General features: G+C 44.8%; 1 protein-coding gene across 6 annotated transcripts in view; it reads right to left on the reverse strand.

The window, feature by feature from the left end:
* Positions 1 to 6,357, reverse strand: part of ZNF827 (zinc finger protein 827) — a 175,351-nt gene extending 168,994 nt beyond the window's left edge. For 5 of the 6 annotated variants that reach the window (XM_078445714.2, XM_078445712.2, XM_078445716.1 and 2 more), the window contains exon 1: positions 3,334 to 3,433. In XM_078445714.2, coding sequence (XP_078301840.1) covers positions 3,334 to 3,379 — 46 coding nt within the window. In that variant the 5' untranslated portion in view covers positions 3,380 to 3,433. Of the gene's footprint in view, positions 1 to 3,333; positions 3,434 to 5,705 lie in introns of those variants that run through there. The other variant, XM_078445713.2, reaches the window with a different exon arrangement.
* Positions 6,358 to 16,734: the final 10,377 nt, after the last annotated feature.

A 16,734-nucleotide genomic window follows, 5' to 3' on the forward strand; every position in this document is an offset into this window, starting at 1 on the left:
TTACCAACCCAGCCGAGCAGCACACGATTCAACAAACCCAGTCTTCCCTACGAGAACCTCTTGACATTAATAGGACTCCTTGTATTTTAAGCCACCTTTTGACCCCCAAGAGAAGCCTGCCCGGTTGCTCCACCAACACAACACTGTCCCTTGGGTGTTTCCGCAGGCTTTGTCCACCTAATTTTATAAGCCTCGCAAGACAGAGATTTTCCACACCTCCTTTGGACCTCTCCTAATAGAGGCCATTCAAAGGCTCTAAAAACTCAACTGCGCAGCCAGCTCTGACCCTGGCCGACGGCTGTCCAATTTATACGCTCTAGCGTGATTTATTAACACTTTGTGCTTGAGGACTTGTCAACTCACACCAGCTGTGGCATCTCCAGAGCAAGATGGCAGCACATAGATAAATTAAAAATCAATTTTTTTTACTTGAAACTATTTTGAAGCATTAGAAGGAATGTGATTTTGAACTGTCTTCCTTATTTTAACAAGAAAGTTCAGTGTACCTTACTTGCTATATCAGGAATACACGGATTTCCTTTAGGAGAACAGGTGAACATTACTGCCCAGTATCAACCTAGCCTTCTGTGTGGTACTTCAGAATCATTAGCTCTGCCTGACACGAGCAGTGAAATATTTTATTGTTTCAGACTCAAAATTTTTCCCTGTGGTTCCTGTCATAGTCAGGAGGAAGTGCCTCGTCACTGAAAAAAAATAGTAAGACCAAGTAGGGGAAAGAGTTAAAACCTTCTACCCCTTCTCTTCCAATAGACATAAAAAGAGATGGAAAAATATAAATATAAGGGCTTCTGCTGCTTTGCTGTCATTTTGCTTCCCACATTTACTAGAAAGCAAGAGATGATTTTTAAAGTTTTGTTAATGAAGAACACAATAACGTCTTGACCCACAACTGAGTAAACAATGAAAATACTAGAGTAACAAAACAACTGTTCCATTAACTTTTCCTTTGTGCTCCCCCCTGGGAATAAGCATCAGGCAGATTTCCAATGATAAATATAATAGGATCTGAACTCATACATGTTCATGGGTAAGTTGAAGCTAATGAGGAAATCTTAAAAGTGCTGATGGCGCCAATGGTAAAAGGATTTACAGATGTAACAAACACAAGAGAAAGCCCTTCCTGACCATTTCCCTCCTCAGTTAGTGATCCCAAATGTAGCGATGTTTAGAAAGTGCTGAGCCCCAGGCCTGGCAAACAGTCACAGTATCACTTTCCCCCTCTTCCTCTTTCTTAGACCGACAAACATTTTTAAGGTATGCAGTTTGGGATTCTGCTACAGATAAGCACATGGTATGGTTCAGAGGATCTCTAGGACTTTTTTTTTGAACATGGTATTGGACCCTGCTGGTGAAAAGAACTTTTATAAAAGAGCCATCAAGAGCAGCAGAATCATATTTAAACCCAAATGGTAATATTGCTCTAGGCCAAGAAATCAAGGCTTTATTTTGAGTAATAATTTTTAAAGCCACTTCTCAAAAATAGTTTAGGTTTAACACCCTTTGCTGGAGGTCACCTCCAAAAGCTAGTGCAGAACTTGTTTTTGATTTGTGGCCAGTAGAATCACCACTCAACTGTATAGGACAGGCTATTTTTTTTTTTCTGCATATGTATGAGGCCCATATAACAGAAACAAAAACAAACACACACACACACACACACACACACACACACACTCTTACTTCTGAGGCTCAGGAGAAAATGACTATGTAGCATTTTAAATCAGAAATCTAACGCTGAGGTTAGTAGTGTCAGGTTAATGGCTCACCCATCCCCAAGGCTAATTCGGTTCTGAACAGTCCCATGGGTGTCTAGTTGAACAGAAGGAGCTAGGAAACCTTAGCAGGCCAAAGCCCAGCCTGGGGAATTGCTGGAACTCCGTGCCAGGGGCTGAGACGCACCCCAGACTCGGTATCAGATAGTACCAAGTGCTAGTCTGGATTTCCAGGACTAATCTACTTGAGGGTGGAGCTTCCAGGTTCCCTGGTGTTTGTGCTGTAGAGTGAGAGACCTTGTCAATCCACGCCATGCCTGGATAGTAGTATATCTAATAACAGAAAAATAGGTTCTGCACATGAAGTCTATATTAGTAGCAGTGGTTGATGAGGGGGCTGAGGCAAGGGGGCGGGCCTAAGGGAAAGTAGAAAGCACTTTGAAGTTTGTATAGATTCAGTTTTCACCAATTTCTTTTTGTATTCTAATTTGTATTCTACTTCTAATTTTAAATGTGTTTACAGGTTCTCTAGATTCTTAAAGCTATATTAATAGTGTCTATTAGCCACTTCTGTGTTTGGCTTCAAAAGCAAACTTCCCCATCACATTCCCCCTCTAACGACCCTCCCCCCTAAATTATACACATCGCTCCTTTCTTTCAGGGTCAAGGTTAAAATGTGCCACTGTATAACTTCTTAAAACCCTGAGATGACTTCTATCAGTCCCAGAGTTACTATATTTTAACTCTGTACAAAAAAGTTCTCCAGGTTAAGGCAAAATCCTCCCCTCATATAAATAAACAAATAAAGAATTTAGCATTACAATGAAGTCTTAAGACTACAGTTATATTCTACATTAAATATGAATTAACACTAATTTTATCAAAGTCAATATTTATTATATCTCCCCACCACTGCAAGTTTCTTTAAGACTCACTCAGCACTTAGGAAGCCTTGGGTTACAGTGTCTGAATTGCAAAATACACCATTTGCCCAAAAATTCCTTAGTCCAAATGCAAATTGCTTACAAAACATGTGTAAACCATGCTTAGAACAGGCAGCACACATCCACAAAAAGGTAAGTGGAAAAGCTTTGCAAATTAGGCTTCCCTTTAAAAACTACAGGGACATTTACGGTGTTTCCAAAAAGGTAATTGCTTCTTACTTCACTAAAAGTGGCTTTATGTGACTAGAAGGGGTTGATTTTTTTTTTTTTTTTTTTGTTTTTTTTAAGTTGAGTGGATAACCGTATTCAATTAGAGAACAGGGTGGGAGAGTCCACTCTTAAAATATAACTTAATCACCAGGCACCAGCAAGCAGGAGAGGCCCACCAGGCATACGAGCTAAAATGGAGCCTGAATTTCCTCTCAGACGGAGAGGGTAGTCGCACGAGGTCAGGGTCAAGGTCACCAGCAGGGCAGGCTGCAGCTGCCCGAATGCGCTGCACACAACGGGAGGGAAGGCGTTCCATCTCCGTCAGAGCCGAAAACAGATAAATCCCTTCTCCTCTCCTACCCTCCCTCTAACCCCGCCAACATTTTTTTTTTTTTTTTTAAGCAGTGGGGAGAAGAGAAGAAAGGAAAATGACCAAATAACCTCACCGTCCTGGTTTTCGCACACAAGCTCATCAGCTCCCAAAGTTGCCATCTAAGGGCAAGTTCGCAGAGAACACTGAAGCCCATTTTGTCCGAGCAGGGCAAGCCTCCCCCGACCCCCCCCCCCCCCCCAGGATTCCTGCCTCCTCTCCCTCCCCCGCCACACGCCCCCGAAAAGAGCTGGGAACTGGCCGACCGGCCATGTGCACGCACACACTCTTCCACCAACTGCTGCGAGTTTTCTGTGAATCGCAGCGCGGAGCCTCCCAACTCGCCCTCCCCGACTCCGCCGCCTTCTCTTCCCTCGCGCAAAATTTCCCTACACACGCAGCCGCCTGCGAGTGATTTTATGTGCATATATATTACATATGTGATATTATCCTCAGAACCTCTAGCGGGCAGGCGAAGAAAGGACTGCACAGGGGCATTTTTTTTTTTTTTAAAGGAAGGGGAAAAAAGCACAACCCAAGCCCTGTGCGTCGACTCCGGCGTACCGGGAAGGGGAAAGAAAGAGGAATGTTTGCGGAGCGGGCTGCCTGCAAGTGCCCTTGCTCGCCACTCCGGCCGCGGCCCGGGTGACACGGAGCGGCGGGGGCGCTCGGCCCGAGCAGCCCGCGCCCCCTGCCCGTCCCCCCGGGCAGGCACCGCCGCGGATATTTCGCGAGGGGGAGATCGATCGAGCTGCCTGTCTGCAGCGGAAACGCACAAGCTCACACACAACCCGAGCCCGAGACACCATAACCTTAACCCTTCCCCCACCCTCCGTGAACTTCAGGTGACCGACCACGTCGGCCTGACACCCAGGCGGGCGGGCGCTCCGGCTCCGCTCCCGCCCCCAGCCCGGGTTTTGCAGGATCGGGCTCCAAGCAGCGCCAAACCGCCGGGAGAGGGGAGCAGTGCGGGGGGAGAGAGAAGAAATTGACCCTCGGTCTCCCCCGACCCCTCCCTCCGGCGCCTCCGGCGTCCCCTCCTCCCCGTCACCCCGCCCCACGCCTTCTCCCCTGCCCCCTCCTCCCTGCATTCAAGGAGCCGGGCGGCCCCGGGGGATATTTTTAGTTGCTTCTTTCTCCTTCACTTTTAGCTTTAGCAGCATCTCGGAACACTCAAAGCGGAGAAAGATTGGGGTGGGGGGGGCGGGAGCTGGAGAGGGAGTGGGGGAAAAGTTAAGAGTCTAGCAAAGAAAAGCCGGAGGGAGGGCGGAGAGGGACCGGGGGCGCGGGTGGAGGAGGGGAAGGGGACCGGGCCGTGCCGGCGGGTGTGTGTCTCCAGTTGGTGTGTGTGGCTGCAGCCGGGGAGGGTTGTGATGCACTTTAGTCCTGGACTCTGCTCAGGCTCGCCGGGGAGGGGGGTCTGAGAGCCCGAGTCTCGCCTGGCTCCGTCTGCTCCGACTGACCCCGCATTTTATTGCGGCCAGGAGCCCTGCTCCTCCCTCCCCTCGGCTCTGCAGGGACCTCGCGCGCCGCGAGCCGCCCTGCCTCCTGCCTCCGCCTCGGCGCAGCTCCCGCACCCCACATCCGCCCGCCGCTGCCCGGCCTCGCCCCCCGCCCGGCCGCCCCGGGCCCCCCGCGCCCCGGCGCGCCCCCTCGCCCCGGCGCCGCGGGAGCAGCCGCCCGGCGGCGCGTGTGTACCGGTGTGTTTGTGTGCGGTGCCCCCACACCCTCCCCAGCCGCTCCCGCCTCGCCCGCCCCCGACTCCCCTCCTCCGCCGCCGCCTCCTCCACCTCCGCCTTCTCCTGCTCCTGCCGCCGCCGCCGCCGCCGCTGCCGCCGGCGGCTCCGGGGCCGACCAACCCCGGCGCAACCTTTAGCCGGAGACGGACCTCTCCCTGGATCCTGTAGCCGGCGGGCGGCCGCGCGCCCTCGCCCCGACACCCCCAAACGCCATGTCACGGCCCCCAGCCCTCCGCACGCCCCGACCCCCGCACCCTCAGGCACTGGGATCCACAAGGATTTTTTTTTTTTTTAAAGATTCCAACCTCTCCCACCACCCCCCCCCCCGATTAAAAAAAAGAAAAAAACCCGGCATCCACACTACTCCCCTCCTCCCGTCTCTTGCCCCCTCCCCCCAGCAACCCGGAGTGAGGAGGGGGAGGGGGAGGGGAAAGGAAAAAAAGCCCGATCTCAAGGAAAAAAAGAGGGGGGGGGGGTGAGAGAAAGAAAGAAAAAGAGAGAGAGAATAGAAAGGGCACGGGGCTGATCATCACCAACATGGCTGCCTCAGCATAGACCTAAACGAGGAGTAACCCGGGCTGTGTCTTTGTCAGTTTCACCTCTGTAACCCTAAACTAATGCAGAAAACAACGGAGGAGGCTGCGGAGGGGAAAGAGGAGAGGGAGGGCGAGAAAATGGCACGAGAGGAGGTGGAGAAGGGATGACTTACGTGAGGGAAGGCGCTTGGGCTGCTCCTGCTTCCTCCTGGGCATTTTCCCCCTTTTCTCACATTCTCCTCCTTGGTTAATGTGAGATCAAATAAACCCCCGTGGGGGCAGAGAGGCAGACACTGGCAGGAGCGGGGAGGTAGTTGGGGGGCGGGCGGGCGGGCAGGGGGAAACCCCTTCTCTCCGGTGTGTGCAATGGGCTGAAGCTGGTTTCCTGGAGCCAGATGAGGGGTTCTCTTCTTTTCTTTCCTTTCTTTTTTTTCCTTTTTTTTTTTTTTTTTAATTTTTTGGTCGTGCACCTGGCTTGTCCCCGAGCGTAATATTCTTCAATGGAAACGGATCTAATAGGTGTGAGTGTGTGTGTGTCCTATGCTCGCGTGTGTGATGGGAGGTATAAATAAATGAGTGCCGGTGCGGCGGTGTCTATGGCCGCGCTCTGTGTCTCCGAGCCCCTAACACTAATGTCGGGATCAAAGGGCAGCGGCGGCGGCAGCACAGCTCACAGCTCGCTCTCTTGCTCTCTCTCTCTCTCTTTCTCGCTCTCTCTCTCCTCTCGCGCTCTCTCTCTCTCTCTCTCTCTCTCTGTCACACACACACTCACACATACACAGAGGCACAGACTGAGGGAAAGAGCGAGAGCTAGACACACACACACACACACACACACACACACACACACACGCAGAGCAAAGAGGAAGGTGCCCTAAGGCTCCCAGGGCGGACTCAGCCTGGGATTTGCAACCGCTCCGTCTGGAAAGAATGGGGGGCGCGCGTGCGGGGGTGGGATGGAGTTCTTCGAATTTATCCCGCTATTCGCCAAATCTAGGGGGAAAAAAGTTTTCCCCACTCTTTAAACAACGATTAGTTCATTATTCTTGCAGGTTTTTTTTTTTTTTAAGAAAAGAAAATAGATTTTTCTCTTAACTTTCTTTTGTTTATTAAACTACATTTTGTTCTGTATAAAATTCTTCAGGGTTTTGCACTGCAAGAATTACTCTTCTCACCCCATCACCTTAAGTTTGTGGAGGTTATGGTTTCCCACACATTCTTCCAAAAAACATTCCAATAAAAATAATTTTAAAAAAAATTAAAAGATAACATATGGTGAAATCGATAATGAGGTTGATGGAATAAATGCCCAGTTTGGGAGTGTTTAGTGGAGTTAAAACTGAAAAACGCTGCCTACGTGAGAATTACATCCCCTTGACAAAGGGGGAAAAATAAGATTCGGTCACCCCCATGGTTGTTTTAACAGCTACATGATACTCCTACAGTGCACAAAGCAAGCTTGACTTCTGAAATTTACTTTTTTTTTTCCTGCTGCTGTAATGCAGGTATATGAAGCTTACCCTGAAGCGATTCTAGTTTGCATTATGAACCCAAATATAGCAGTTTTCATCAACTGATACGTACTTTCATTACTTTACAAATCACACATCTTTCTTCAAAGAGAGACATAAAGAGGAAAAACAGAAAAGGATGGGTCTCACTCTAGCACAAAAGATACTTGGTGAAAGAGGACTGTTCTCTTTGTGACTTGCAGTCATTTGGATAAAAGTTCACTCAGAGGTTGTTAATGATTTAAACTCCAAAACCTGCTACTATAATTGAAGTAAAAATGGTCTGAAGAAGAGTTGTTTCATAAAACTCTCTTTGTAAGAGGAAACTTTGAACTTAGCAGAATACATTATATGTCATGAGTCAGATGTAGCTAAAAAATAAAAAGGTGAATTATTTAACTACATCTTCCCTTTTTAGCTTTTTAAAAACTCTGACTCATCATCTTATTATGTTAAATATTTTCTTACCAATTTTAAAATAGACTTTTTCATCAAAGAAGGTGGAGGCATGGTGAAGATACAGAACGTTAAAATGACACTCTGTAAGCTTACTTGGATATCTAATGCCTCTTTGAGGTTCTAGCTTAATTCTCACAACTTGAGTGGTGTTAACAGCCACAGTGGATAAACCCCTACGCTCTCCTTAAAAATAACAATAAGCCTTTATATTGCATACTTTTATTAGAGAAGCTTAAAGAGTGTTGTATCTTCCATAAGATGTTTTTCATTGATAATGAAATCTCAGGATGAAACCCTCCTTGCCAACTACCAGAAAGATCTGGCTTCCGTGTGTGACAAGTAACGCTATCCGAAACAGGTTTTGAAACACCTGCTTGAATTCAATCTAAAACCAAAACAGAGCAGTCAAGGTTAAAATGGAGCATCATCCTTAAACCAGTTCTTCCCTGAGTGTTGACTTAAGTAAACTGGTGATCTGAGTTTCCCTGTGTTACAACTTGAAATGGAACGATCTTCCAACTCAGATAGAACTCAGCTTGCCATGACTTGAGTATTGTCAGTAGCATTGGACTCGAAATTAATATGTGAATGATAAGTCAGAGCCCGTTCATTCCAAATAGACTCATTGCCCGGAGTATGCAGGCTCTTTAAACCTAACACGGAGTAAACAGAACTGTCACGACACTCCACCACTCCACCCTCGGAACTTTTGGCTAGGATATGAAGGACCACTATGAAGGAAGTAAGAACTCTGCATCTATGCACCACCACTGTTTTCCTGAATTGTTACGAGTCTTTACAATGCTCAGTACGCCATAATCGAACACATACTTCAGGCCTTTCCTCAAAGTAGAGTACATTTCCTGCAACCTTTTACAGGCATGCAGGCAAACACTGTCAACTTTTAATTATATAGGTATTCTATCAACAGCCCAAAGCATTTTTAATTGAGTGTATTCATACCTCTACTACTTTCCAAAAATTATTTGAAGTAGTACACAACAATAGAAAATGGAGATAAGGGCACAACAATTTCTGTTTAAATCTCAGCTTGGAATCTGTCTGCTGCAAAGCACTCTACGAGGGCACCGCATCTCACCCGCAATGGCTATATGTTCAGAGAACACAAACTAAGTTTAATGGTAGACTAACCTAAAATATTACGATAATAAGTAGCTGGAGATTGCTACAACAGATTTCAAAATCAAATGAACAAATGATTTTATGTATGTGTGCCTTTTGGATGCACGTACTCATGAGCCATTAGCTTGGATTATTGTTGACCATAGTCATTACATTGGAATATTCTATTTGCTTCACCCCCACAGTCCAAGCTTTTAAAGAATATTTTATCTTAATAATTATAGTACTCTCTCCACCCCCATCTCCATCACCTCTCAAATGTGAGATTAGAATAGATTTTCTCAAAATTGTGCATTTTAAGATGTTTCATAAATGCTCACTCTCCCAGGAGTAAATTCTATCCTAGCCCCAAGTATTGCTAAAGTGGGTAGACAGAGGGAGCACTTCCCCTGGAATGGTGTGTGGTCTCTAGAGGGGTCCTTGAGGTCAAAACTATTTTCATAATAATACCAAGATGTTATTTGCCCTTTTATCTGTGTTCATATTTACACTGATGATGCCAAAGCAATGGGAATAAAGTGCCAGGACCCTAGCAGCTCGAATCAAGGCAACAGCACCAAAATGTGTTAGTAGTCATTCTCTTCTTCACCACTGTGCACTTGGGGAGTGGGGGACTTGGGGGGGGGGGGGGGAGGAAGATTCATTTTACTGATGGAACAGTAAAATTTACTGTGTTAAATATCAACCCTTTAAATAGTCTTTGTGACAAAATAGTAGATAACGTGTAAAATTCCTCGGCTGCATACTGCAGTACATCAGTGTCTCCAGGAAAATCATTTGTGGGATGGTTTGATATTGCTGCTTTTTTCGTGGAATACTGATAAGGGGCTCCTGGGTGGCTCAGTTGGTTGAGCGTCAGACTCTTGATTTTGGCTCAGGTCATGATCCCAGTGTTGTGGGATCAAGCCCTGCATCATGTTCTGTGCTGAGCATGGAACCTGCTTAGGGTTTTTTTTCTCTCTCTCCCTCTGTGCCTTTCCCCTGCTTGTGTGCTCTCTGTCTCTCTCTCTCTAAAAATAACAATAATAAATAAATAAATAAGTAAAATAATGATAATAATAGTAAAGAATGACTGAAAGACAAACTGTGGTTATGCAGAGTTGGATATTTCTCAAAAACTGAATTAAATGAATCTGAAACTTCAAGGAACACAATGCATGGTATTTTTTGGCAATGATAATATTTGTACTTATACGTGAAAATTTTAATTTTAGGGGTGCCTGGGTGGCTCAGTCGGTTAAGCGGCCGACTTCGGCTCAGGTCATGATCTCGCAGTCGTGAGTTCGAGCCCCGCGTCGGGCTCTGTGCTGACAGCTCAGAGCCTGGAGCCTGTTTCAGATTCTGTGTCTCCCTCTCTCTGACCCTCCCCCATTCATGCTATGTCTCTCTCTGTCTCAAAAATAAATAAACGTTAAAAAAAATTTAGAAAATTAGAATTTTAGATAACTTGTGTCCATCACTGTGAGTTTAATAGCTTCCTAATACAGATTTTTCTGATGAGATCCATGGTGACATTAATGAATATGACTTTTTTATATTATGTAAACATTTTGGAGGAACTGCATAACTCAGTGAACCAATGTTTCCCAAATGACCAATACATGATGATACAAAATCATAATGTAAATAGCCATTCAAAGTACAAGGTAGACCAATGGATTTTAGTGTAAAAGTATAAAAAGTTCATTGATACGGTTCCAGAAACCACATGTAAGTAATCTTTAAGAAAGTACCGCTCACCAAGTTTTGATGTAATGTCAAAGAAGAATGTCCATAATTATCTGAAAAGGTTACTAAAATACTCCTCCCTTCTGGGGTACCTGGATGACTCAGTGGGTTAAGCATCCCACTCTTGATTTCGGCTCAGGTCATGATTTCACAGTTTGTGAGATCAAGCCCTGCATCAGGCTCTGCACTGACAGTGAGGAGGAGTCTGCTTGAGATTCTCTCTCCCTTTCTCTCTGTCCCTCCCCTGCTCATGCTATCTCTCTAAATAAATAAAAATAAATAAATCTTTAAAAAATACTCCTCCCTTCCTCCAACTACATATCAGTATGAAGCTTGTTTTTCTTCATGTACATCTTTAACCAAAGCAACATATCACAACAGATTGAAAGCAGAAGCAGAGATGAGAATCCAGCTCTCTCTACCAAACCAGACACTGCAGGGATTTGCAGAAACATAAAACAATGCTACTCTTCTCACTGAAATTTGGTTTTGAAAAATGTAGTTATTTTTCATAAATATGTGTTACCTTTTATTGAGTTTATCATTGGTATTATATGTTAATTAATAAGTAAATATTTTCTAAAGTCTGCAGTTTTGATGCATAATATAATAAACATCAATAGGCGTAACCTGTGTCTTCTTTGGGGCCCTCGATAACTTCTAAGAGTATAAAGGAGTCCTGATTCCAAAATGTTTGAGAACCACTGCCTTAGAACTTAAGATGCAGTGAAAGAACTTCTCTGGGTGTTTTAAGAGAGGCCTGGGGATCTGATTGTAAATATGTTTCAGCTTCTCATAAAATGAAGCACACTTAGCTTTAGGAGCTGAGCGTTGGTTATGTGTTCCCTAAGACTGGCTCCTCTGATAGGATCCCTTATGTGACACAGAGAGGATCTATGAGACAGGGTTCTCCAGAGAAACAGAATCAATATGATATATATAAATATTTACAAGAGGAGACTTATTATAGGAATTGGTTCACATGTTTATGGAGGCTAAGAAGTCCCATGATCTGCTCTTTGCAAGATGGAAAACCAGGAAAGCCAGTGGTGTAATTCAGCCCAAGCCCAAAATGCTAAGAACCATAGGACCTGTGTCTAAGGGGGAGAGAAGACAGATGTCCCAGTTCAATCAGAGAGAGTGAATTTGCTCTTCTTCTGACTTTGTTCTAATCAGGCCCTCAACAATTAGATAATGTCCACCCTCATTTGTGAGGGCGATCTTTACTTAGCCTACTGATTCAAACGGTAATCTCTTGAAAAAACCCTCACAGACACACCCAGGAATAATGTTTTACCAGCTATCTGGGCATCCCTTAGCCCAGTCTAGTTGACACATAAAGTCAACCATCACAGAGGAGAAGTAGGTGTTCAGCAAGTCCTGCTGGAAATGCCCAGCCATGTGGAGGAGCTGGTTATTCTGAACACAGGGTCCAAGCCTCTTCTGGTCTCAGGCCCCTTTAAGAAAGTGAAACCACTCAGGGTCTCTCTCTCTTTCCCAGGGCCTGAGCTATCTGCCTCTGTACACTCTTTACCCCCAAAACGCTCCACATCTGACATTTTAAATAATTAGTGCCTGTCCCAAAGCAGAGAAATGGGTCTGGCGTCTCTCCTGGCCTGGACCTCACGTGTTGTAAATCAGTATCCGGTGACGATGACCAGCCATCATTTATAGAGAGAGAGGCTTTTGCTGTAATCTGTACATGTGTTCTTAGGAGGCCGGGGCCTGGCTGGGATCAGCAAGTTTTGCCACAATTTGGATAAACCATGCTTTCAAAAGCATATGACCTGACAGAGAACCAGGCACAGGAAACACTTCCGAGCATTTTGGGTGTATTTCGTCCAAATTCCTGTGCTTGGGATCTTTCCCTTAAATATCTTACCAATTGTTTTTCAACTCTGCACCCCCTCAAAGTCCAAGTCATGCTTAGATTAGGTAAATTCCTGATCTCTGTAATCTATGTTTCCTTCACCTGGTCCATCCTGTCAGCTCTAATGATTGGGTCACTCAGTCCTTCCTTATTCATTCCAAACTTGAATCCCAACTGGAACTAAAACTCTTGTCTCCAAAGCCCTATTTGCCAGGTTTCTTAGCATCTCTATCGACTCAGCTTCCCTGGGCCTTTTTTTTTTTTTAATCTACATGGATGAAAACCCCCCTAAGCAGCTGCTCCCCACTTTCATGCATTTTTCCAACTGATTTGTCTGGTCGCTTAATGTACTTCTTTGCTGCCTGACCCAGTCACCTTCTGACCTGCTTCAAATCATACTGCTGTCTCCTTGCAAGTTCCCTCGTGCATTGTGGCTTTGCTCCCAGCCCCTCTCTCTGGCTGCAATCAGCCCTGATTCAGTTTCCCTACAATTTCTATCTTTCCCTTTGTCAATTCTCTTCCCCATCCCCTTTACCCACTATGGGGCGGCCACTGGGCCATCTTGGCAAAGTTGTTCACCCAACCCACATGTCAAGCAACTTTTGACCACAGCAGTATGTGGCATAAGGCCCTAGGAAAAACAAAAGGCATAACTATAACACAACAAGTATTATGATTTTTGGTGACCAGCAAATAAATGGAAGCAGAAGCCGATCAAAAAGTTTCCTGCGGGTTTCCCTTATATACTCCTTCCTCCATGATTCCCATCTCTGCCATCTGTAGTCATGCCAGTCTGCCTCCATCCATTTTTTGCCAGATTTTATGTGGTTTGATACCTCATGGAAGATAAGGCCAAGTTACCTTAAGCTCCAAATGCATCTTTTCAGTGGTTGAGGGGTTGGCTATGCCTTTTTATTGGATTAAAAGTCCTTTCATATACAACAGCACATGATTATCCCATGGGAGTTAGCTAACATGCTCCCTCTCTTCCATCATTTGCTCACGTATTTTAATATTTTTAATAAGGAGAGAAAATTAGAGCTCCAAATTAAAATCACAGAACTTTATGGCCAAAAGGTGTCTAGCAGATCACATGGTGTAGCCCTAGTATTTCACAGATGAGGAACTGGAGGGACTGAACCGTTGGATGATGCTTCTGGCTGGGTTTCCACTAGTGACTGTTTGCTCTTTCAGTAAATTAGACTCAAACATAGGATAATGTAAAAACATATTTATGCATCCTAGTGGATTTAAGCCAACCAATTTTGCAAACCAGGACTTAGAAGCATTTGATATAACAACATAAAAAGTTAGGGAATTTCAATATTGTCCATGGTAAATTCAGCATAGGTTTGATATTACTTAACTAATTTTTGGAAGGTTCTTTTAAATGTGAACAAAGGGCAGCTAGGGGGGCTAGAAAGAAAGGTTTAAAAGTTACCCCTCAAAATTCACAAACCATAGACATAAACTCTGTTGGAAATGTAGATAGTATTTTTTTAAATTTATGTATTTATTTTGAGAGAGACAGAGGACAGAGAGTGCACACTGGTGGGGGAGGGGCAGAAAGAGAGGGAGAGACAGGAGGTCTCAAGCAGGCTCCGCACTGTCAGTGTCCACTGTCAGTGGACATGGGGCTCCAATCCACAAACCATAAGATCATGACCTGAGCTGAAACCAAGAGTCAGATGCTCAACCAACTGAGCCACCCAGGTACCCCAAGAGTATAGATATTATTGATTAAAAACTGGAAACCCCCTTTTAAAAAAAAGCAAGGGAGAAGAGGTGCTATATCTTTTGAGCAGAAACATTGCAGACATTTCGAAATAAAATGTTTATACCTTCGTGAAAAGAGTGTTTTAAGAAGCCCAACTTCTGATCTGTTCCAGTGTTAGCCAGTGGTGCCTTGGCCAATTGTCTTACAAAAGTCTTCCAGTGGAGTTCATAGGTACCTTGAAAGAATGTCAATGTATCCGTTCAAATCTATTACACTTAAAGCACAAACCATGGGTCACCCAACTCCGTTCCCTGACAGCAGGTCAGCAGGGTTGTTTTCACGTTGGGCACTCTTTAACAACAGCTGCTCCCGAAACCTCATCCTTCTCCCATGTTACATTCAGGATGACGTACCTGAGGGGCAATGGGGAAAAATGGAGCTTTGTGAAAAGTTCAGGACAAAAAGTGATACCTACAAGCTGCTCAAAACAACAGGAAGGAACAGAATGGATAAACTACAATATACAAACTTGTCCCGGGATCTCAGCACAACTGGTTCAGCAAGTGTCCTTTCAGTAAACAGACGCTGGTGAGTGGATTAACAAATTAGTGTGGAGTTACACTCTCATACAGATGCTGCTCCGTGGACATTCTGTTTGTACAAGCCTCACACACCAAGACTCCCTGTGGCACCTGTCTTGTTCCCAAAGAGCCCCGGACTGGCTGCCGTGTAGTTCCTATTGGATGTCCCGAAAAACAGACAAGAAGCATGGTAGGAAATACTTAATTTCCAAAGGTCGTGCCTTTAGAAATTTGCACCCCAGGAGGTTCAAGCTCCATTTGTGCCAGATTGTTTGTTGTTTTAGAGAGGGTTAGGTTGCTGTTTCTTTCTTTGTTTTTTTTTTTAATTCCAAGTTCTCAGAGAATTTCCTTCTTTGTAGGGTGTCCATGGGCAGCTTTGCTGTGTCTTTTTGCATAATATAAATGTTTTGTTCAGCAGTATTTCTGTCCGAGTGTCAACATAGTTACATATGGGGTGGTGAAAGAACATACTGTATCAGCAAGGACTCTCTAATTCATTTTCACATTAACTTTTTAAACCATTTCTATGGCTGGGGAAGCTGAGGCATGGTTCAGGCAAGAAATTGCTCAAAACCATGTTATTAGACCACTTTCACTTGGAGCTATAGATATTTTAATTCAATGACTAGAACTCTACTTCAGCCCTAATGATATAGAGAGTATATCAATCAGGCAGAAGCCTAAGGAACAGATGGGCCATGTATCACGCCCCAGAGGCCAAGAGACTCCCAGCTTTTATCTAATAGAGAAGGAGTAAACCCAGATGCCCTGGTTCTCTCCTCAGGAAATGTTGCTTCCAGTTCCCTGAAAGACAAGGATGAGCTCCCATGGAGATACCAATTGTTACGTTAGTAAAGAGAACAAAGTAATTTCTAAAGTAACCAGAACACAAGTAAGCAGAAATGGACACTGAATTCACTGTGCACTGTTGAGGGAGCAGTAGGTTGGTTCTTCTGCCATTGCCTCTGTCAGTTGTCCTCCTTCCTTTGCCCTGTTCTGTGCCCCAGGAGTTGACCTCAAGTGACTGCCTCACTCAAGCCCCCTGGCTGGCTTGATCTATAGTGGGATCCAGCCAAGAGGGGGTGCTCGTAAGAGGAAAGAGAGTGAGAGGGGAGAAAGATAGGGGTAATTCTTTCCTCCCTCCCTGCTTTGACGCCATGGCTGTAATTCTGTCCTTCCAGGAATACAGCTTCTGAGCACCACGCAGACTTCACTGGACTTGGGATATACTATTTCCACCCCTGTTCCTTCAGTCCTAAAGGTGGTCATGGCTTTCTACCATAACTAGTCTCTAGATGGCTCACCAGCCCTGATTTGTTCCCATAACCTTACCCACACCTCTTAAGTAGTCCCTTCATTAGAGGTTCTTTATTGACCCATACAAGGTGAATTCTGTTCACTGACTGAACCTAGATTGATCAAGCTTTTTCTTTCTTTCTTTCTTTCTTTCTTTCTTTCTTTCTTTCTTTCTTTCCTTCTTTCTTTCTTTCTTTCTTTCTTTCTTTCTTTCTTTCTTTTCCTTCCTTCCTTCCTTCCTTCCTTCCTTCCTTCCTTCCTTCCTTTCTCCTCCTATTTAATAAGTACTACTATGTGCAAAACACTGTGCAAGCCACTGGAAATACCATGCTGAGCAAATAGCAATATTATCCCTAACTCTATAATTTACAGAGCTCCATGGCTTATTTTAGTTACCCCTTCTTTGTTATTTCACCTAACTGAGATGATTTTTTTTTTACTTTTAAAGTATAGAAATTCTCCAGGTCAGTTAAGAACTCTGAGACCAGGAAATGAGGCTATGTGAGAAGTAATAATAGCCCAAGCCCAATATGAAGCAAATAATTAGTAAATGCTATGGATTGAATGTTTGCATCCCCCCAGAATTCATATGTTGGGACACTACCCCCCAGGGTGAGATGGAGGCTTTGGAAGGTAATGAGGTTTACATGAGGTCATGAAGGTGGGGCCCCATGATGAGATTAGTGCCTTTGGAGGAAGAGACACTGGAGGACTTTCTCCCTCTCTCCCTCCGGGGAAGGTCATGTGAGGACACAGGTAGATGGCCCTCTAAAAGTAAAGAAAAGGGACACCTGACTGGCTCAGTCAGTAGAACATGTGACTCTCAGTCTTGAGGTCGTGAGTTTGAGCACGAAGTTGGGTGTGGAAATTACTTAAAAACAAACAGATAAAAGCCAG

The sequence above is a fragment of the Panthera onca genome, chromosome B1 (assembly GCF_046562875.1).
Source record: "Panthera onca isolate mPanOnc1 chromosome B1, mPanOnc1 haplotype 2, whole genome shotgun sequence".
NCBI lineage: Eukaryota > Metazoa > Chordata > Mammalia > Carnivora > Felidae > Panthera > Panthera onca.